We start from the raw sequence: 22,040 nt of genomic DNA, 5'->3' as shown, positions 1-22,040 counted from the left end.
ATACGTCAGGCAGCTGGGAAATGAGAAATTTGGCCCTCAAAGGGGAGAACAAACACAGATACTAATTTTAAGACCACAGACACAGCCTAATTAATTTTTTAAAATCTGGTCCTTATGTTTTCTCTTCCAGTTTTAGTCTAGTCATGGACTTAAGGAGAAGGATATGGCAACCCACTCTAGTATTCTTGCTGGGAAAATTCCATGGGCAGAGGAGCCTGGTGGACTACAGTCCATGGGGTTGCAAAGAGTTGGATATGACTGAGCACACACACGGACTTAAGTAGGTGGACCCTGGGATTAGGAGAAAGCCAAGTATAATTGCTTAACTCATCATGATAACCGATCAGCACTAGAGCTTTTGAGGCTTCAGAGTATTGGAAAGAGGTTCTGCAACAACTGGACATTGGCTCAGGAGAAGAGGAGGCTACCATAGAGAAGGGCCTTTCCTGCTATGCTACAGTAGCATGGTGAGCTGAAGATTCAGTGGGTGAAAGAAACTCCATTACTCTTGCTTCTGTGGAATACTGCGGAGAGTCAAATGACCCTTTAATTACCAGTTTAGTCATCAATAATGGAAGATTTGCCAGGGAAGGATTAAATACTTTCTAGTTTGCAGGCTCTTTGCCTGGAAGTTTGCCCAAACCTGCAACCACATGCCTCAGTTTCTCCTACTGTCTTCCACAGCCCCATCCTTTCCTTGCCCTGCACAACTCCAACCACCCCCCCACCGGCTGCAGATTTCTAAAAATAAAATGAACCACTGTATATTTAGAGAGTTGACTTAATTAAATATGTAATTCATTTAGGGTTAGAGTTAGGTTTAGGGTTTCTAAAAGGGTTACCCTTTAGAAAGTGTGCAAGTATTGTTTCATGCATAAGGTGCTTCTAATAATTTCTATAAGTACTCTGTTATTAGATCTTGGATAAGTATGCCTCATTGTAACATTTTCACAATGGAAAAACCAGATTCAGTTCATGATTTGTAACTCACAATACTTTTTCTGAAACATTCTGTAGTTTTTAGCATTAATGCTACATACATACATGTAGGGCCAGGAAGCTAAATAAATTGATAAAGTGTATCTGCAGAATAAAAATATTTATGCATTTATAAATTACAAACCCTCAATTAACTTAGTGTATGGATTTATACACATGCTTTATAAGTCAGAATATGAGAGACAGGTGAATTAGTACATAAAGTTTTTATTTAAAGTTTTCCCCTTCCAAGCAAGCTTCATTTACACATTCTAATACTGTACAAAATTTACATTCTCTGTGATTTATTTATTTATTCACTCTTCACTTTCTAATATTTTACGCCTTTCTGAAATACAGAAAGCTTTACTTATAGTTCTCATAAATGCTTTTATTTATTTTGGCTAGAAATAAAAAATAAATGAAGAACAAGTCCAAGGAAAGCAAATACCCTTGTATAAACTGACTTTCGGAAGAGATGGGGACTATTGAAGATAAAAGGTTTTGAAGGAGACCTTGTATTCTTCATGACATCGGCTGGGAATTTTATCACAACTGTAACCTTTCTTTCTATGTATTCATATGTGATCAAGGAAAAAGAAATGAAAAGCTGATTCCACTGGATATATATATTTATATATATATATTTTTACAACGGATCCTTTGGATCTGAACATACAAATAAATACAAAAACAACAAGGATTGCACTTTACTGTAGAAATGGCATTGGATTCCAGTACACCCATCCATCTTAACATGCTCCACAGTGAAACCTTGTCACCAGGGCAATTTTAATCAGTGGCTTCCCTATGTGGTTATTTTTGAACAACATACTTGTTGAGGGATTTGAAAACATCTCTTGGTGATTCACAAAATATTTTAGGCTTTGATTTGTTCCTAATTGTTGTTGTGGCGGCTCTGAAGAGCTTGAAAATCAAATCCACGTTTCTGCTCGTTTTTCCCTATTGTAGGTCACACTGATACTGTCTCATGCTTTTCTGACCTTCTGCTCCTAAATTCCTCGTGCTTCTCAAGACAGCTAGTGATGGCTCGCTTCACTGAGCCCAGACATCTCTGGTGACAACAAAGAAATGTAATGAGTTGAGGGGAAGGAGAGTTCATCAGGTGCTTTTCTAGAGCCACATTTAGAGTCTTTTCTAGAGCTGAAGGTGTGGAAGAGGGAGAGCTATTGTTTGAGGAGCTACAGTTTGCTCATTAGGCTCTTTGAGGCCCCATGGACTGCAGCCCGCCAGGCCCCTCTGTCCATGGAATTCCCCAGGCCAGAATACTGGAGTGGGTTGCCATGCCCTCCTCCAGGGGATCGTCCCAACCCAGGGACTGAACTCATGTCGCTTAAGCCTCCTGCATTGGCAGGCGGGTTCTTTACTACTAGCACCACCTGGGAGGCCCTGTTCGCTCCTTATATGCTGCCCCAAATGAGAAAGCCTCAGCCACTATAAACTGAATAGTGCATTTTGTTTCAATCTTTTGGATAAAACTGAGGACACAGAATTTATGACTCTGGCTAGCCTGGAACCGATAGGGCAGAAAGGAGTTGCCACAAGAGCCAATATCTTTTTCTTCTCCGTTCCCACGAGGTGCTGTAAGGGGCAGAAGGTATATAAAATGAAGTTCTATGGAAACAAAAACATTCCTCTTCAGTCTTACATGATTTTCTATAACTGTGTTGCCTCTGGAATCTGTGAAGCTGCCCCAGGTTAGGAATATAGAATCAGTGGCCATTTCTGTAATGTAGTATGAGTGTTTGGGTGGGTCAAATTTGGAATCATTCATGAACACAATATCCCCAAAACTTCAACATAGATCACATGCAGGTAAACTACAATGCACAATACTGATCTCAGGTCTCTCGGGGGGCACTCCTCCGTATTTTCTTTCTCCTGTTGAAAGTCGAGATCCACGTGGGGGGATTTCGTAAAGCTGAGACAAGTTAAAACCAGTCTGAAATGGAAGAGTCTGTCACCACAGAAGTTTGATGTGATCCGAGTTACAGACAGAGTTTCCATTCAAGAACAGGTCTTTTCCTTTTGTAGCTTCTTGTAAATCATCAGACACTAAAGTGGGTTTCGGCAGATGTACCATTAGAATGCATTGTTCTGGCTACAACAGGGCTGTCACTTGTCACTGCTTCCTAGAATGTGTCGTTCCGGGGTTTCCTGGTGTTATTTGTTGTAAGGTACGCAGGCGGGCAGGATAACTGTTGCACAGGCTGGCCCTGCCAGCGGTTCTGCCACATCTCCTTCGAGTTCTGTCCAGCTGCCTTTTTCTGGACAATAGCATATTGTGGATGACTTGTAGGCTCCCTGGAATGGAGAGCAGAGAGCCTTAGGGAAGGCTGTTCAGAAAAGTGCCACGGCAACCTTGTTTATCACCTCTACACTGGGATGGTTTACAAATCCTTTATGATAACTTAGCCCATGTTGGAAATTATCCTTCTGGTTTAAGTTTTAAAAAAGGAAAATTTATCTTAAATATTCTATGATAACTTACCCCAAGTTGGAAATTGTCCCTTATTTAAGTTTAGAAAAAGAAGTAATTATCTTAACTATTCAAATAATTGAAGCAAATTGGATTTTAGATTATCACCTCACTTTTCCATTTTTTATCTTACTACTATAAAAAATCAGAGACAGAGGGTTCAAAACCAGTTTAAAATAAACTGGAAATGAAGGTTTGTCAACTTCTTCACACGTTGATTTATTTGTTTTCAAGGGGCCACATGAGAAATAAAAAAATGTCTTTGATCTTCTTTCCTTTGTCAACCTCAGCAGCTAGTGCTTGTATATTTCCCTTTCTTAACCAAAGCAGCCTTGTTTTTTACCATAGGCAAAGAAAAAACCCAACAATCCCAACCAACATAATGATTTTCCGGTTCCAAACACACATACGTTTGCAGCTAGCAATGTATGCCAGCAAACAAGGACGCAGATGAATATCTAGTGATATATGTCAACACAGTTCACTTCCACAAGACTATAACTTTTTAAGGCTCTTCAAAACTTTAAATAACAATCTTGTTGGATGCAAAAGAAATGAGGCCAATTAATATTATTAAAACCCCAAATTAATCTTATAAAACCAACATATATATATAGGAAAATACAGTCATCATTTCAAAAGTGGCTGTGTAGACCATTAGACTTATGTGTCTTCTGATATGTCATTTGAATTACATAGCCCCCCTCCTGGATATTATTGCTATTAATAAAATAAATAAAAAAAAAAATTTTTTAAAAGCTGAACTCAGGTCCCAACCGATAACAGTCTATAGGAACTATGGAGACAGGAGACTGTTTTTAAATGTCAACACAAGGAAATCATTAGCCAGTACCAGAATGTTGGGTATTCTATAAGATAACTGGCCTTGCTGTTTCAACAAGTCAATGATATGGGACAGAATGAGGGGCAGGTGTAATTCTCCAGATCGTGGGGGATGTATGAGATATAATAGCAAAATATAAGAGAGGCCTTATGAATCCTAATTTGAACATGTCAATTTGAAAAGCAGAATTTTTTTTTCCAGATCAATGGGATAAACTTGAAAATGGATAGGATATAAAGGAATTACTGTTGATTTTATTGGGTGTTTATATAAACAAGTGTTTTTTTAAAAGAAATACTGGAGCATTTAGGTTGAAATAATATGTCCAGAATTTGCTTCAAACTGCTTCAACCAAATATTTTTAGAAGGAGGAGGGATAAAGTATTGCAAAGCACTGACTGTCGAAGTTGGATGGTGCACTAATGAGGGCCCACTGAGTTCTCAGTTTTTGTGTACGTTTGGAAATTTTTATGGTAAAGAGGGGGGCAAAGTGGAAAGCAATGGCAAATTACATAATCCTAAATAGAATTTGTGGATAACTGAACAATTATTTTCCATTTTCTATGCTTTGCCGGTCAGAAACTTTTCAGACTCTCCTATACAGATTTAACAGACATCTGTAAAACCACTTCAGCCCGACTTTTAGCTGGAAAGCATGAGGATGGGAAAGAAGCAGAGACCTACTGCATTTTGTGATACAATTGACCAGATAGCAAGCCAGATCTACAGCAACCACACTGATTCTATTTTACTGCTTAAAGTAATTTACTGTGTGCATATAAACATGATACTCTTAAAAGGTATTTGTGTGGGTGGTAACACACTTGGAGGGACATGAAAAGTAAGCACAAGCAAAAAGGAGGATGAGGAGGTAAATGTAGATACATACCATACTCCAGCTGTAGCCTCCCACCAGGTAAATGCTGTCATCGAGCACTGCACAGCCAGGACCACTGCGACCCTCTAAAATGGGTGTCTGGAGAATATTCCACTGGTCACCTTTAGGGTCATAGCATTCCACCAGCATTACATCGAGATGGGAGAAACCTAAGTGACATAGCAAAATGGAATCATCAAAGAATAAGCTCTTGGGATTCCAATTAAAGGCTAGGGCTTTTAAAAAAAAAATAAATGACCAGAGCCAAGAAATAGACAGCTATACCTTTGAAGATGTATATATAAATTTACAGGTGAAATCAGGAGTTGTCAGAAAGACCTAACAAGCAAACGAATAAAAAATCCTCCCAAACCCCGACTCTTGATGTTTCAGATTAATTTAAAGCAAAAATGCCTGGCTAGATGTCATTGGCAAAGGTTACCTTGGAGTATCAGCAAAGATTTATTTAAATCTTATTAAAAAGCTTTAGCAATACGTGAACCGTGAAATTCCAGATGTTCAAGCTGGTTTTAGAAAAGGCAGAAGAACCAGAGATCAAATTGCAACATCCGCTGGATCATCAAAAAAGCAAGAGTTTCAGAAAAACATATATTTCTGCTTTATTGACTATGCCAAAGCCTTTGACTGTGTGGATCACAATAAACTGTGGAAAATTCTGAAAGAGCTGGGAATACCAGACCACCTGATCTGTCTCTTGAAAAACCTATATGCAGGTCAGGAAGCAACAGTTTGAACTGGACGTGGAACAACAGACTGGTTCCAAATAGGAAAAGGAGTATGTCAAGGCTGCGTATTGTCACCCTGCTTATTTAACTTATATGCAGAGTACATCATGAGAAACGCTGGGCTGGAGGAAACACTGGCTGGAATCAAGATTCCCAGGAGAAATATCAGTAACCTCAGATATGCAGATGACACCCCGCTTATGGCAGAAAGTGAAGAAGAACTAAAGAGCCGCTTGATGAAGGTGAAAGAGGAGAGTGAAAAGTTGGCTTAAAGCTCAACATTCAGAAAACGAAGATCATGGCATCTTGTCCCATCATTTCATGGCAGATAGATGGGGAAACAGTGGAAACAGTGGCTGATTTTATTTTTCTGGGCTCCAAAATCAGTGCAGATGGTGATTGCAGCCATGAAATTAAAAGATGCTTACTCCTTGGAAGGAAAGTTATGGCCAACTTAGACAGCATATTGAAAAGCAGAGACATTACTTTGTCAACAAAGGCCCATCTAGTCAAGGCTATGGTTTTTCCAGTGGTCATGTATGGATGTGAGAGTTGGATTATAAAGAAAGCTGAGTGCTGAAGAATTGATGCCTTTGAACTGTGGTGTTGGAGAAGACTCTTGAGAGTCCCTTGGACTGCAAGGAGATCCAATCAGTCCATCCTAAAGGAAATCAGTCCTGAATATTCATTGGAAGGACTGATGCTGAAGCCAATACTTTGGCCACCTGATGTGAAGAGTTGACTCATTTGAAAAGACCCTGATGTTGGGAAAGATTGAGAGCAGGAGGAGAAGGGGATGACAGAGGATTAGATGGTTGGATGGCATCACTGACTCAATGGACATGGGTTTGGGTGGACTCCAGGAGTTGGTGATGGACAGGGAGGCCGGGGGTGCTGCAGTTCATGGGGTGGCAAAGAATCAGACACAACTGAGCGACTGAACTGAACAATCTTTAAAATAGTAATAGTTAAAGCAAGCATTTTATAGACTGCTTATAATAATCTGGTTCTTTTCTAAGTGTTTTATATGAAGGAACTCATTTAATCCTCTCAACCACCCTATAGATATTATATATCTACATTATATATCTACATTATATTCATTTTATAGATGAGAAACTGAGGAACAGATGGAATTTTAAAACTAAATAAGTCACATAGCCTGTAGCTAGGCTGAGAATTGAAACCAAATGAATAGGCTTCAAAAGTCACACTTTTACAGACTAAACTTTATTGCTTTTCTTAAGTGAATATTAAATTCTATCAAAATCTTTTACTTTTTTTGACAGTCTGATTATGTAAACACCTGTGATAATGTGCTTTAACTATTATGAACTTGAAAATACTTACTTAAAAATTACATTTATCCAGTACTTATTACATTTAGGGGTAGATATGTATTGCTAAATAACAGAAAAAATGTGCATATCTAACCTGTGGTTTAAGAAGGGTATATAATTGGAAAATAAATGCATGAACAAAGGTGAAGTTTCTTAGTCATGTCCAACTCTTTGTGACCCCATGGACTGTAGCCCACCAGGCTCCTCTGTCCATGGGATTTTCCAGGCAAGAGTACTGGAGTGGGTTGCCATTCCCGTCTCCAGGGGATCTTTCTGATCCAGGGATCGAACTCAGGTCTCCCACATTGCAGGCAAACTCTTTACCATCTGAACCACCGAGAAATCCCATATATGGGTATATGATTGGAAAATAAATGCATAGAATGGCCTTATGCACCATGCCCAGATGGCCTGTATTTCATTTCATTCAGTTTCAAGAATCATGGAAGGTCAGAGCTGGAGGAGATTTTAGAGACCAACTTGACCGGCTTCTTCATTTATAGATGAGAAAACTGAAGCTCAAAGTGATTCCACAATGTTCTCAATATCACAGCTCTCTTTGCTTTCCTGTAAAATTTAGTGCTGCACACATGCCCACAAACTACAAAAAACTTGCTGCCATATACATAATAAGGAGGGAAAAGAGCCATATATGGTTCTAAAAATACTGTTACTTATTAAATAAGCAAATGGAAAGAAGTTGAGAATCATAGATGGTTTGATATTCAACTCTTCAAAGAAGTAATTCTAAATTTAGACATGAAATTCTGTTTTCTTTAAGAAAAATCACGTTCATTTCTTTGTGCAGCTCTAAATTTAAAAAAAAAGTTCTTTATGATGATTACAAAAACAATTTTCTGGAAAAAATCCATTACTATAATTTGGTGATAAGGGATAATTTATTTTACTGAATTCATTGTTACAACCAATTGTTTGTGCTTTTCAGTTATTAATGCTCTTGTTTTTTATTTTCTGTAGACATCATTATTCATTTCTTTAATGTGTGTGGTAACTTCAAAATAATCCTATCTGCAGGAGAGCCAAAATAAGTGCTTGCCCAAGGGTACTGCTAATTTGCAAAGAGTAGATTTTATTTGGTCAACATGTTTTATACTTGGTTAACTATGATTATCTAACGAGAAACCCCCTTAGCAAGAAACATGAGATGCAAATGTTATTGTGATTTAAAAAAAGAGGACCTTTCAAATGATTTCCTCCAATTGCATATAAGCGATCATTCATTACAGCCAAAGTGTGGATAGCGCGTTTTGTGTTCATATCTTGTTTTCGAGCCCAGACATCCATGACGGGGTCATAGCAATATAGCCACGGGACATACTCTCCATTGTGTACACCGCCTGTGAATTAAACATAGACACACAAGTGAAGAAAGTGCCTTGGAACTGAACTTTGTAGCAGAAAGTGGAGGAATGACTTGCCTGAAATGTATATTTTCCCATTGTGCACTGCTCCTGCATGAGCCGCCAGAGGCTGTGGCAAAGAAGACACGTAACGCCATTCATTTGTTTCCAGGTTATAGCACTCCACGCTGGACAAATAACCAGTTTCATTCCGTCCACCAATCACGTATAAATGTTTGTCCAACCGGCATGCATAGAAACTGGCTCTTCTACAATGAAAAAAAAAAAAAAACCCTCTGTAAATACAAAGTAGCCCGATCAGTCAGGGAAAGTGGGGGCATCCTGCTTCAGAAAAGGGTGCTGTGTGAGCTTAGTCACTCAGTCGTGTCTGACTCTTTGTGACCCTTTGGACTGTAGCCCACCAGGCTCCTCTGTCCATGGAATTCTCCAGGCAAGAATACTGGAATGGGTTGCCATGACCATCTCCAGGGGGTCTTTCTGACTCAGGGATAGAACCCTCATCTCCTGTGTCTTCTGCATTGCAGGCAGATTCGTTATCTGCGTAACCATCAGGGAAGCCCCAGAAAGGATACAGAGCTTTGGACATTACACATAAGACTCCTTGCTAAATCAGAGACCTTGAATAGTAATTATCTGTAATGCCCATTCTGGTTAACATTATTGACACTAAAATCACAGTAGAAGAGAAATTGACAACTCTTTGTTTCAGCTCTTTTTATCTTGCTTTTATACACTATTCAAGTGTTCACTAATGTTTGGGATATTTGGTACCTTGTAAAGATATCACAGCTCAGTAAGACAAAGTGAAAAATGAGGTAGATAATGTAACAATAATAAATTATCTTGACATTCACTTTCTTTATGGTCCTTCAAGGGTCATTGTTCCCAATTTATAAGAGAACTACATCATCAAAATTTTTCTTCAATTATCTGTTTTTTTTCTTTCTTCCCCCAGTATGACTGCAAGTAGAGAAACTTTTCGGACTGAATATAGTGTTGAAATTTTGCTCTTAGGAATTTCATCTGTGTAGCTTTTGATGTCTTTACAAAGCCATAGGATATTTTAAAATCTCTTTTCAAGAAAGACTATTAAATTATCCACCTTCCCTCAAAGGCAAAAGACATGCCAGTTGTATGGAAAGGATTGGAGACAGGAAGGCTTTTCTGAGGGAGAATACAATCTAGGAGTGAGAGATTGAGGACCTGAAATAGAGTTCTGGTAGAAGACATGGAAAGTGGGGATGCAAGATATGGTAAAGGAAGATGTAAAGCTTAACAACTAATAAACAACTAGTAATCAACTAGTAAAGCTGAGGGAGAAAAGAAGTTGGAGGAAGACTCAAGAAGTTAGAGTTAGGATGACAAGGTTGCAATCTGAAGCAAGACTTTAGCTTCTTTTTTTCTCATTGATGCTACTGGGGTAATATACTTCACAAGGATAACATGTGGGTCAATACTGGAAAAGAATAGTTGTGAAGTGCCAAGCCCTTCAGAGGCTTTCCAGGTGGCTCAGTGGTAAAGAATCTGCCTACCAATGCAGGAAACTCAGGAGACTCAGGTTTGATCTCTGGGTTGGGAAGATCTCCTGGGGGAGGAAATGGCAACCTGCTCCAGTATTCTTGCCTGGGAAATCTCATGAACAGAGGAGCCTGCAAGGTTATGCTTGGGGTCACAAGGAGTTGGATACAACTGAGCATGTATGCACAAGCCCCTCAGAGAACATAACTTATGTTTGATGAATTGTTGTCATAAAAATTTATTAAAATTATTTATAAAATTTTATAAAAATTGATGCCAAGACTCTTGGGCAAAGTCAACAGCAAAATAAAAAATCCTAGAGGTTTTGAATCAGGAAAACTTATATTGTTTGAAGATTTTCCAAGCTGTGCTTATAAAGTATCAAGACCTCTGGGAAGCAGTAGATAGCATCTTGAACAGTTAGGACTCTGGAATCAGATTGCCTGGCCATATGACATATGCGTGTCATAGTGTCAACATTTTGTTCACTCTCATGAACTGTCAGCTGACATTGTCTGGATAAAAATTAAAAAAAAATCAGCCATTGTGATGTTTGCATATAAACTTCTAATAGCGTTTTCAGTGATGACTAAATTCTTTAATTTTTAGTACCATATACATGCACACTTAGTCGTGAGGTCATGTCAACTCTTTGTCACCCTATGAACTGTAGTCTGCCAGGCTATAGTTCGTGGATTTTTCTGGCAAGAATACTGGAGTGGGTTGCCATTGCCTCCTCCAGGGGATCTTCCTGACCCAGGGATCAAATTCGCATCTCCTGTGTCTCCTGCATTGCAGGAGGATTCTTTACCGCTGAGCCACCGGGGGAACCCATAGACATATGGCATACGTCATAGATGGTGATGTATTCAGTTTTTTTTTCCAGTTTTATTGAGGTGTAATTGACAAAACTATAGTAAATATAAAGGGTACAGTGTGATGATTTGGTACATGCATACACTGTAAAATGACTTTCACAATCAAATTAATTAACACTTCTTCAGCTCACATATTATCCTCTATTTTTGTTTGGTGAGAACACTTAAGATCTACTCTCTTACCAAATTTCAAGTAAACAATAAATATTATTAACTATAGTTACCATGCTGTAATTTTATCCTCAAAACTTACTCATCTTGCAATAGAAAGTTTGCATCCTTTCATCAATTTCTCCCTATTTCCCTCACCCCTATCCCCTGGCAGCCACCATTTTAACCTCCATTTCTTTACCTCTGACTTTTAAAATATGAGTCTATATATAAGTGATATACAGTATTTCTCAGTCTGGCTTATTTCACTTAGTGTAATCACCTTCAGTCTCATCTATGTTTGTTATGTAAATGGCAGAATTTCCTTATTTTCTGTGGCAGAATAATATTCCAGTATATATATATGTCTGTGTGTAAGCTTCCCAGGTAGCACAGTGGTAAAGACTCTGCCTGCCAATGCAGGAGATGCAAGAGATATGGGTTTGATCCCTAGGTTGGGAAGATCCCCTGAAGGAGGAAATTGCAACCCACTTCGGTATTCTTGCCAGGAAAATTCCATGGGCAGAGGAGCTTGGAGGGCTACAGTCCATGGGATCACAAAGAGTTGGACACGAGCACATACTTGCATATTTATATATACACCACATTTTCTTTATTTATCTGTCAACAGACACTTAGTTTGTTTCCACATCTTGGCATTTGTGAGTAACGCTGCCATGAACATGGGAGTGCAGGTGTCTCTTTAAGATCTTGATTTTGGTTCCCTTGGATACACTGTATATGCAAAAATGGGATTGCTGGAATATAAAGTTCAGTTTTTCTGGATAGTTCTGGACTTGTTAGCATCATTGTTTATTTGAGAGTAGTATTTTGGCTATTTTTTTTCTATATTTTCTTGATGGTTTTGACAGAAATGTGTGCTGTAGAAAACTCAGAAAGATGATGAAGAGAGCAATAATGGAAAAAGAGAGACTGTTATGAAGGAGAATGAAGAACAGGTGAGATAGATTTCACTAAATAAAGTTTGCTGCTAACCTGGGGCCATGTTTTCTGAGGGGTATGTGAAGCTCTGAAATTGTAAAAAAGTATTTTAAATAAAATTATATATATATACATATATATATAGTGAATATGCACACACACACACACACACACACACACACAATGCTTTTGTTTAGTTGTAAGTTATGTCTGACTCTTTGTGACCCCATGGACTGTAGTCCACCAGTCTCCTCTGTCCATGGTATTTCGCAGGCAACCATACTGGAGTGGGTTGCCATTTCCCTCTCCAATATATTATAAATATGTGTACATATATGTTGTGAATGTGCATTTTTTTGGAGGCATATGTTTGGAGAAAAAGATTTTGAGGGGAATTTTTAATCAGATTATTAAGGGAATTTAAAACCTAAAAATTTGAAATTTCTTGGTATAAAGACATAAAAACTCATCTAAACATAAAATTAGGTTTAAAAACAATAGCAAAATTAAGTGTACATACGTAGACCCCTAGTTCCTTCCATTTCTCTAGCCAGATTTCAATTGCTCTCTTATTGAATATGATGGGTCAAGGTTGCTTTACTAGTGCTTTTACCTTCTCAAGTTAAAATATTTCGTTGAAAAGACTGACATGTCTATGAAAATTTGTACTAAAGTAACAGATATTTTTTTGCATCATGGACACAGGGTAGGTCAATATCCCTCTTCTGTATGACTCTATTACAAGTTTTGGAACCTCTGAAACAATTAAGTTACTAATTTTACTAATAAACCATCTTTAGTGGGCCAATTCCATAATTTGGATCATGTTAGTTGCAATATATTATATTCTAAGTTCTTCTTTGTATTATATCTACTATATTCTGGTCTAGAAGAGAAAAAATGCTAGTCATAACAAGCATGAAACTCTCTATTAAATTAAGTTTAGGTAGTGGAGAATCAGAGAAAGATCTTCTGGCAGTGTCTGGCAGTGTGAACTCCTTTTACCTTGTCTATAGTTTAATTTTCTCCCTCTTTCTGATCCTGCTCCTTCCTTCCTCTCTTCACCCGAGGGAGCTGTCAGAGCTGTCTTTCTATCCCCGACATTCCTAATGTGATGTTCCGTGTGTACTCCTAGCTTTATCCACACAGTGTCACTGTTAGGTTCTGAATGGGGAAAAAAAATCAGTAGGTTTCACCTCCTGACGAAAAGTGCATTTTTATGTAGAAATTTTAATAGCTAAGGTTCTGAGTCTCTGACTTATTCCCTTGCATGCCCAAAGTGAGAATTCATGAAATGCATCATAGAAGCACTGGGTAGTTAATGGTCTATCAGCAACTGTGAACATTTGCTTGAGGCTGAAATTTTACCACACCAGGTCTCTCCTGGGAATGCTTCCTGCCCCTCCTCCCTACATGAACAGCACACCTAATTAGGCTACTTTATTTGGGGGCAAAAGGAAGCTTATTGAAGATTTTTTAATGGAATGACACTATCTGTATTTCAGGTTGTTTTTCTCTCCCTCCTCCACCCCTCCACCTCCTGTCCCAATGCCAGAGGTGATAGTCAATGAATTGAGATAAGTTTAAAATGACTATCGATGCCCTCTACAAATATACTTTGAACCTGTGTATAGTACAGATTTTTATAAGCCCTTTCTTGAAGCTTAAGGTGGTCAGTTCATATTCTCAAGAGTCATACTGAGAGGGTTTCCCTGATGGCTCACTGGGTAAAGAATCCATTTGCAGTACAGGAGACAGGAGATGTGGGTTTGATCCCTCAGTCGGGAAGATCTCCTGGAGTAGGCAGTGGCAACCCACTCCAGTATTTTTGTCTGGAGAATCCCGTGGACAGAGGAGCCTGGCGAGCTTTAGTCCATGGGGTCACAGAGTCCAACATGACTGAGCCACTAACACTTGCGCTATTTCTGTTTCAACTTTTGACTTTTACCATCAGGTTAAAAATAACAGATTTTGTCAAACAGAATATTGTTTCTCATTGCTTCTTGTAAGGCTGCTAGAAACAGTATTTAAATTTGGAAACTTCTTTGATGTACATGCTTCTTTCTTTTCACTTACTCTGAAACAAGCTTTGTTATTGGTGCTTCCCAAGTGGTTTTCCTCCCTCCCTCCCTCCCTCTGTCCTTCCTTCCCTCCCTGCCCTCTCTTTTTTCTTTTTCTTTTTTGTTTCCTAGAGCTGCTGCTACTGCTAAGTCGCTTCAGTCTTGTCCGACTCTGTGCGACCCCATAGATGGCAGCCCACCAGGGTCCCCCGTCCCTGGGATTCTCCAGGTAATATTTCCATAAGAATAACACCTAAAATGTCTACTTTTTTGGGGGGGAAACATAATGGAAATCACCAAAGCATTTTTATTGATCCAATCGTTCATTTTTGCCCTCTTCCTACTGAAGAATCAAATCCTAAGTCGGAGATCAAAACAACTCTTGAGCTTTACATTTATCTTTGTACTTTCTCCTAACCCCTTCTGTCAGCAACCTCATAGGTAGCAGACATACAATTCATGAGTTGACCTATGGCTGAGTAAGCCTGGAGGTCATGTGCCCATTTCCTTGATGAACTGGGAGGGTGTGCTGCCCTTTCATTATACTCTTTTGGAAGCTCTGATTAAGCAAGATATCTGAGGAATTTGCCCAGCCAGCTCTGTAAGAGTGGGTGACCCTAGAGGTGACTTTCAATGTGTTTCCATTATTCTTAATCAGTTTGGTTACTTCTCAGCATAGTAACAACTTCTCAGCAGTTTGGCAGCAGCTGAGGGTATGAGGGGGATTCCCAGGTGGCTCAGCAGTAAAGAACCCTCCTGCAACGTAGGAGATACAGGAGACACAGGTTCAACCCCTGGGTCAGGAAGATATCCTGGAGGAGAGCTTAGCAGCGCACTTCAGTATTCTTGCTGGGAAACTATCATGGACAGAGGAGCCTGGCGGGCTACAATCCATGGGGCCACAAGGAGCTGGACATGACTGAAAGGCCTGAGGACCCGAACACAAGGGAAGGATGGAGGTGGGGAACTTCCGGTGATTCATGGTCTATACAATGCAGAGCTAACTCAATTAACTATCTCAAGAAATCTCTTTTCTGATCTGAAGAGTATCTCATATATTTTCAATTTTTTTCCTTCTTTGTTTAATCACCAATTAAACCACACTGGTAGCTAACTGTACTTGCTCGGGTGAATGGAAGCTTGGCAATGACAGAAGAATTTCATTTGAAGTTATGGATTGCTGCCCAGGTCAACCAACCCATAGGAGATATGGAGCTAGAAGATTGACTGGGCATTTGCGAGATCTGCCTTTTCCCATTCAGCTCTGGAAGGAGCTCTTTATTTGGTCTATCGAGTTGATTGTTTGAAATCTAAAAAAAAACTTCTTTTACTAGGGTCCTGACATGATATACCATAATGACTTGGAAAGAAACGTTAAACAGTCCATCCTGTCAACAGTGGCTGCCGGGCGCCAACAGACCATGGCAGGTCTTTTTATCAGGTCAATGAGCTGCTAAAAATTGTCTAAGTAGGACCCTGCCCTGATAGGCTATAGTGCCTCCGAGGAAGTCATTATAGAATATCAAGTAAACAATGCACATTTAAAAAAATTACTAATTAGGTTTTGCAGCAATACTTCTCATCCTTAGGGGCTCTACAGTGAGATAATTGACCGCGACGTGAGTTATGCCTCCCAAACCCAAGGCATGAAGGTTAATTATTGTGGTGAACAGCCCCCAGCAAAGGAGACCATGGTGATGAGATGCTGACATCTCAAACATGTTTTGATGTATATTTAATTTTTTTAAAATAAAACTTTTGGAATAGTTTGGATCAAAGGTTAAAGTGATGCAGCTAATAATAATAGCAACCAGAAAATAACCCCCAAAAGAGAGAAATTAGGTATGTTGGAGAAAGAAGCTTTCTCCAGGAAAGAAGCTCTTCTCTCAGGAAGCTTTTATATATACATGTATACACAACAGGAGGATTGAGAAATTTGTCAAGATATTAACTGAGCCAGAATAATCCCTTGAGGTACCTTTGAATTAGGCATTCCTCTCTGTGGTCCTTAGAAAATGACTAAAATGACTAAATGACGAAAATGTCGTTTTCAGTGTATAACTTTTAGTCCCTTGAAAGAGTTTCAATATCCTTATATGGAATGGGACATTAGATACTAAGTTTATAGCAGAGCTTCTTACTCTCTTTTGGCAGTAATGTACTTTTTTGAGTGAATGGTATGATCTGAAATTTTTTTCACTTGGAATTCACGATTAAGGATTTAACTTGATCTCAGTGTAACCTGTGGTGCTGGAGAAGACTCCTGAGAGTCCCTTGGACTGCAAGGAGATCAAGCCAGTCCATCCTAAAGGAAATCAGTCCTGAATATTCATTGGAAGCACTGATGCTGAAGCTGAAACTCCAATACTTTGGCCACCTGATGCAAACAGCTGACTCACTGAAAAAGACTCTGATTCTGGGAAAGACTGAAGGCAAAAGGAGAAGCAGGTGGCAGGGGATGAGATGGTTAGATAGCGTCATTGACTCAATGGGCATGAATTTGAGAAAATTCAAAGAGAGTGGAGATAGTGAAAGACAGAAGAACCGGGTGTGCTCCAGCCCATGGGGTTACAAAGAGCATGACTTACTGACAGAACGACAGTGTAATCTGATTGAATGTTTAAAAAAGGAGATGTTAAGGCTATGAAGGAATAAGAACAAAAATCATTTCTTAGTTAAACTGAGAAAATAGGTTGCAGCTTATTGTTACTATTGTATCAGAAAATTTGCTCATGAGGATGTTCAGATATTATTTGAAAAGAACCAAGTGTTCAAGATTTAGTATGTGAATTTGCATGTATATATTAAGACATGGCTTCCTGCCTAATAGTCAGGAGAACTGAATGTGTACAAACATAGTTGCCTTATTGTCCTTTGATGTTAGAAAACTTTGGTGAGATAAACACTGCATACATTAAAAACGAGAGGACACCTTGCAAAACTGACTTTTCATTAGATAGCAAATCACCTATTTTTAAACGTCTGATGGGGAGATGCTTGAGGAAGTAAACATAAGGAATTTGAGGTAGCGAGACTTGGAAACTTTAATATTGAAATATCTGCATCAAAATACATACATTGTGAGAATGGTGTTCTATATTTCAGTGATAAGATTTGAATAAATTACAACTGAGAAGAGTGGAATAGCCATGAAATTGTAGCTCTGCTTGTCAAAAAAACTAGTGCAACATGGAAAAGGAAGACAAGCCATGGATGGGCATTATGCTAAGTGGAATAAGTCAGACAAAGATAAATACCATATGATATCACGTATGTGTGGAATCCAAAAAATGCAACAGACTAGTGGATATAAAACAAAAGCAGGAGACTCACAGATACAGAGAACAAACCAGGGGTTACCAATTGGCAGAGGGAAGTGGGGACGGGCAAGATAGGGTAGAGTATTAAGAAGTACAAATTAAGTGTAAAATAAGTTACAAAGATCTATTACACAACACAGGGAACACAGCCAATATTTTAGAACTACAAATGGAGTGTAACCTTTAAACATTGTGACTTTTTATATTGTACACTTATATAATATTAAACAGCAACTATACTTCAATAAAAAAGTAAACTTTAATGTGAAAAAAAAAACAACAAAGAAGACAAGTTATATAAATTCTTTCTTCCTACATTGGAACAAATACTTGACCTATTATTTTTCTCCATCGAGTTAATGAAGCAGTTAATCAGAGTTGGCCAGACCAGGTTTTGCATTTTGCCTCCAGTTTAATTCATTGGCTTTGTTTAGCATACCTTATTATGGAAAATCATTCAGTATCCTTCCTTCAGGTAAAGCAGCCACGAATGTTTCAGACGCAAGAGATAAACACTTACCGTTCTTGCATGGGCGGGAGTTGTATCCAGCTATTAAATCGGGGGTCATATCGGCTGACAAAATTTGTACTGTGTTTTCCTGTAAAGATATATTTGAGACACTTAAAACTTAGATTCCTTTGTTGTTTTGCACATTGAATAGGGTTTTATAAGATGCCCCTGTTCTCTGGTTTAACAAACAGATGACAGTAGAGGGACTATCTACCATGGTATGAGAATGAGGAGTCAGAACAAAAATCTATGTGCCACTTTAAATATTTTTCTCCTTTTTTCTTCTTTTCTCCTCTACTTTGTTTGGAGGGGATGAGTTAGAATAAAAACAGTGAAGTGAAAGTAATAATAAACATAAGTCAACCATAATAATAAAAGCAGATAGGTTTATCAAACTAGTTTTATCCCAAAGTTAGGGTAAAATTTTTGTGTTTCTGTATTTGCGTTTTAAAAACATGAAGTTATTATCTAATCATAATCAGTTCCAGAGACTACCTTGAATGATATCTCTGGTTAAAGTCTTTTTGATTTTTTTTAAGTGATTCAAGAATTCTAGAAGTGGTAGAGACCACTCTGTCTCCATGGAAATGATAGCACTCACTACAATAAGAGTTTGCATACGAAATCAGTTGTAGCCAATATCTGCCAAGTAAGTTCTGCTTTTGCATTTGGGGAGCACGCAGTTGCTGTAGCAGGTACGTTTGCTGAAACGTGAAAACATGAGTCCTCAGAGCTGGTTATTTAATAACCAGGTTATTTCCTCTGTTGAGGCTAAGAAGCATAGTAATGTCTCCAATGTGTCAAAATGAACCTTATTGTACATACAAACTGACACCAAAGCAAGAAATACAAGCAAAGAGTGTGTTACATTTTCTTTGTACCATTTGAGATGATAATAATCTAAAATACCTGAGGTCTTAACTCTAAAAGTCTGTTTTTTGTTAATATATGTGGAACTAACCATTGAAATATAGCTACTAAAATTCACTGCAGGAATAAACAGATAGGAGTGTGTATGTGTGTGTGTGTGTACATGCACTCACACAGGCATGAATACACCACACAATTATTAATTGCACAAATACACACTGAGCACCCACTATGCGTCTTATGTATTCTAGGTCCTGGGAATATATTGGTAAACAAAAAAGACAAAGTTCCAGTCCTTACAAGGAAATAAATACAAACTTGTAAACTTGTAAATTCATCAAGTGAAGATGAATGTTATAAAGAAAAATGAAGCAGGAGTTGATCAAGGGAAACTCAGTTTCAGTACTATGGACACCTGTTCACAGATACACTCTGAAAGTCATGCAAATATCTGCAGAATTAGAGTCTCAGACAGTAGGGGAAGTGAGCATAACCTCTCCCTGGGCTGGCCATGGGTTCAAAACCAGCAAGACTGCTGGGGCTACTTGCACAGAAGTCAGAAGTATATGAAGGTCTGGACATAGTGCGCCTTGCGGCCTGATGCTGATTTTTGTCTTTTCTTCTAAGAACATTAGGAAGTCACTGGAAGGTTTTGAGCTAATGAGGAACATGGCCTCACTTCTCCTTGCTGTGACCATTCTGGCTGCTGTGTAACAGACAGACTGTAGAAGGGCTGCTCTGGAAGTCGGGGACCTGTCAGGAGGCCATCACAACAGTCAAGGCAAGAGCTGGCTTGAATGAAGGTGGATGCAAGATACGGCCATGCTTGGGATCTACTGTTTGGGCACAGCCAATAAAATTTTCTGATAGACTGAACATTGGTGTAAGAAAAGGTGATAATTAAAGATGATCGCCAGAATTTTAGCCATAGTAACTGGTCAGGGGGGCTTCTCTGGTGGCTCAGTGGTAAAGAATCTGCCTGCCAATATAGGAGATGTAGGTTTCATGACTGATCTGGGACTATCCCCTGGGGAAGGAAATGGCAACCAACTCCAGCATTCTTGCCTGGGAAATCCCATGGACAGAAGAGCCTGGCGGGCTGTAGCCCATGGGTTTGCAAAAGAGTGGGACGTGACTTAGCAACTAAAACAACAACAATAACAACAACAACTGGTTGGAAGGTCATGCAGTTTGCTGAGGTGGGGAAGACCAGGCAGGAATAGTTGAGGGTTAGGGAGAGAAGCCATGAAGTTTGTTTTGGACTTAATCTGCAGAATCCTACGGGATCTCAAAGTGAAAGTGGCTCATAGGCCACTGGCTAACTGAGACTGAGTTATTGTTTAAAATCATAGAACAGGATGAAAATCTTTAGTGAGAGGGTACGGAAATGGAAGATAAAGAGTCCTGGAAATGAGCTCTGGGGGAGAAGAAGGAAAATCCGCAAAGGAAAGGAACTGTCAGAAGTAGGAAGGAAAGAGCGGTGGAAGTTTGGAAGCCATGTCAGACAGAGGAGTGAGGAATGGGGAAGTGACCACGGGATCTGGAAACACGGCAGTCACCAGGACAAGCCTTGTTTACGCAGCGGACAGGAGGGGATGAAAGCCTAAGTGGGGACTCCTCAGGGGAGACTAAGATGTAAGAAAGCAGAGGCAAGAGGATAGGCAAAGCTTTTAGGGCTTTCGGCATAAAAAGCTGAATATTACAGCTGGAACGCAGCATCAAGAGAAATTTTTATTTGGTTGTTGGTTATGGTTTGAAATTCAGAAGTATTCCAAAGTCCTTGAGGAGGCAAAAGGGAATGAGGAGTAGACTTTAGGTTGGAGCAGAAATAATAATAGGAGGGATTGCTGCTGTGTTGTGCTAAGTCGTGTCTGACTCTTTGCAACTTCATGGACACAAGGCTCCTCTGTCCATGGTGTTATCCAAGCAAGAATACTGGAGTGGGTTGCCATTTCTTTCTCCAGGGAATCTTCCCAACCCAGGGATCGAACCGAGGTCTCCCACGTTGCAGGCTGATTCTTTACTGTCTGAGCCACCAGGGAAACCCAATAAGAGGGACATATTTATCTAAAATATATGGGTAGTGGGACTTCTCTGGTGGTCCCATGGTTAAGATTCATCTTCCAATGCAGGGGGTGGTGGGTCGATCCCTGATCGGGGAGTTGGGACCCCACATGACTCGAGGTCAAAGAACCAAAACATAAAATAGAAGCAATAATGTAACAAATCCAGTAAAGACTTTTAAGATAGTTCACATCCAAAAATCTTAAAAAAAAAAAATCTGGGTAGCAATGGATTTGGTAGTAGCAAGATGAAGATTTTACTGTTTGATTGCTTCTATTCTCATTGGACTACGAAGCAAGGCTATCAGCTGAGAGTGAGGAGGGAGGTTTTGGAGAAAGAAGTATCTGAGGGAAGAGAAGGTGTGAAACAATTAACCCAGAGGGTGGAAGAGCATATTGACCAGGGAAATTTAGTAGTGTTGGCTAGTAGCCAGCATGGCCATATGATTTTCTATGTCTCCATTTAGTGGCTCAAGGGGAGAAGAGAGATGGAAAGAATTGTGCTGAACCAGGCAAGAATAATAGGAGAGATGGACACAAGGGCTGCAGGTTTGTGAACTAATGTGACTATTAGGATGGGCAATGGACTATAAGCTCAGTGAGGAGGGAATTATGGGCACGAGGAGCTTCCCTGGTGGCTCAGATGGTAAAGAATCTGCCTGCCATGCAGGAGACCTGGGTTTGATCCCTGGGTTGGGAAGATCCCCTGGAGAAGGGAATGGCTACCCATTCCAGTATTCCTGCCTGGAGAATTCCATGGACAGAGGAGCCTGGCGGGCTACAGTCCATGGGGTCACAAAGAGTTGGACATGACTGAAGTGACTTAGCATGCATGGACATGAAAGGATGATGGACAATGAAAAAGTGAAGGAGGTGGCATTTCCATGATAATACTGGGGAGCTGCTACATGCAAGGGCAGCAGGAAGTAAAATCTGAAGACACCCTTTAAAGTGGTGAGTTTAAAGCATGCGAGAGTGAATAAAGAAACAGAAAAGCTACCTGCCTCCAATAATATGAAGCATAAGGGCAAAGGACACAGAACACAGTCCCCACTGGAGAA

At 39.4% G+C, this 22,040-nt stretch overlaps 1 protein-coding gene across 1 annotated transcript in view; it reads right to left on the bottom strand.

Annotated features, from left to right (window-relative positions):
• KLHL14 (kelch like family member 14) overlaps positions 2,338–22,040 on the bottom strand; it is a 111,512-nt gene continuing 91,809 nt past the window's right edge. The window contains exons 5-9 of the mRNA XM_018039795.1: positions 18,056–18,134; positions 8,725–8,915; positions 8,485–8,643; positions 5,212–5,369; positions 2,338–3,303 (exon numbers count right to left, since the gene is read on the bottom strand). Coding sequence (XP_017895284.1) covers positions 3,163–3,303; positions 5,212–5,369; positions 8,485–8,643; positions 8,725–8,915; positions 18,056–18,134 — 728 coding nt within the window. The 3' untranslated portion in view covers positions 2,338–3,162. The remainder of the gene's footprint in view (positions 3,304–5,211; positions 5,370–8,484; positions 8,644–8,724; positions 8,916–18,055; positions 18,135–22,040) is intronic.

The sequence above is a fragment of the Capra hircus genome, chromosome 24 (genome assembly GCF_001704415.2).
Source record: "Capra hircus breed San Clemente chromosome 24, ASM170441v1, whole genome shotgun sequence".
NCBI lineage: Eukaryota > Metazoa > Chordata > Mammalia > Artiodactyla > Bovidae > Capra > Capra hircus.
This window is presented reverse-complemented; position numbering and strand designations above follow the sequence as displayed.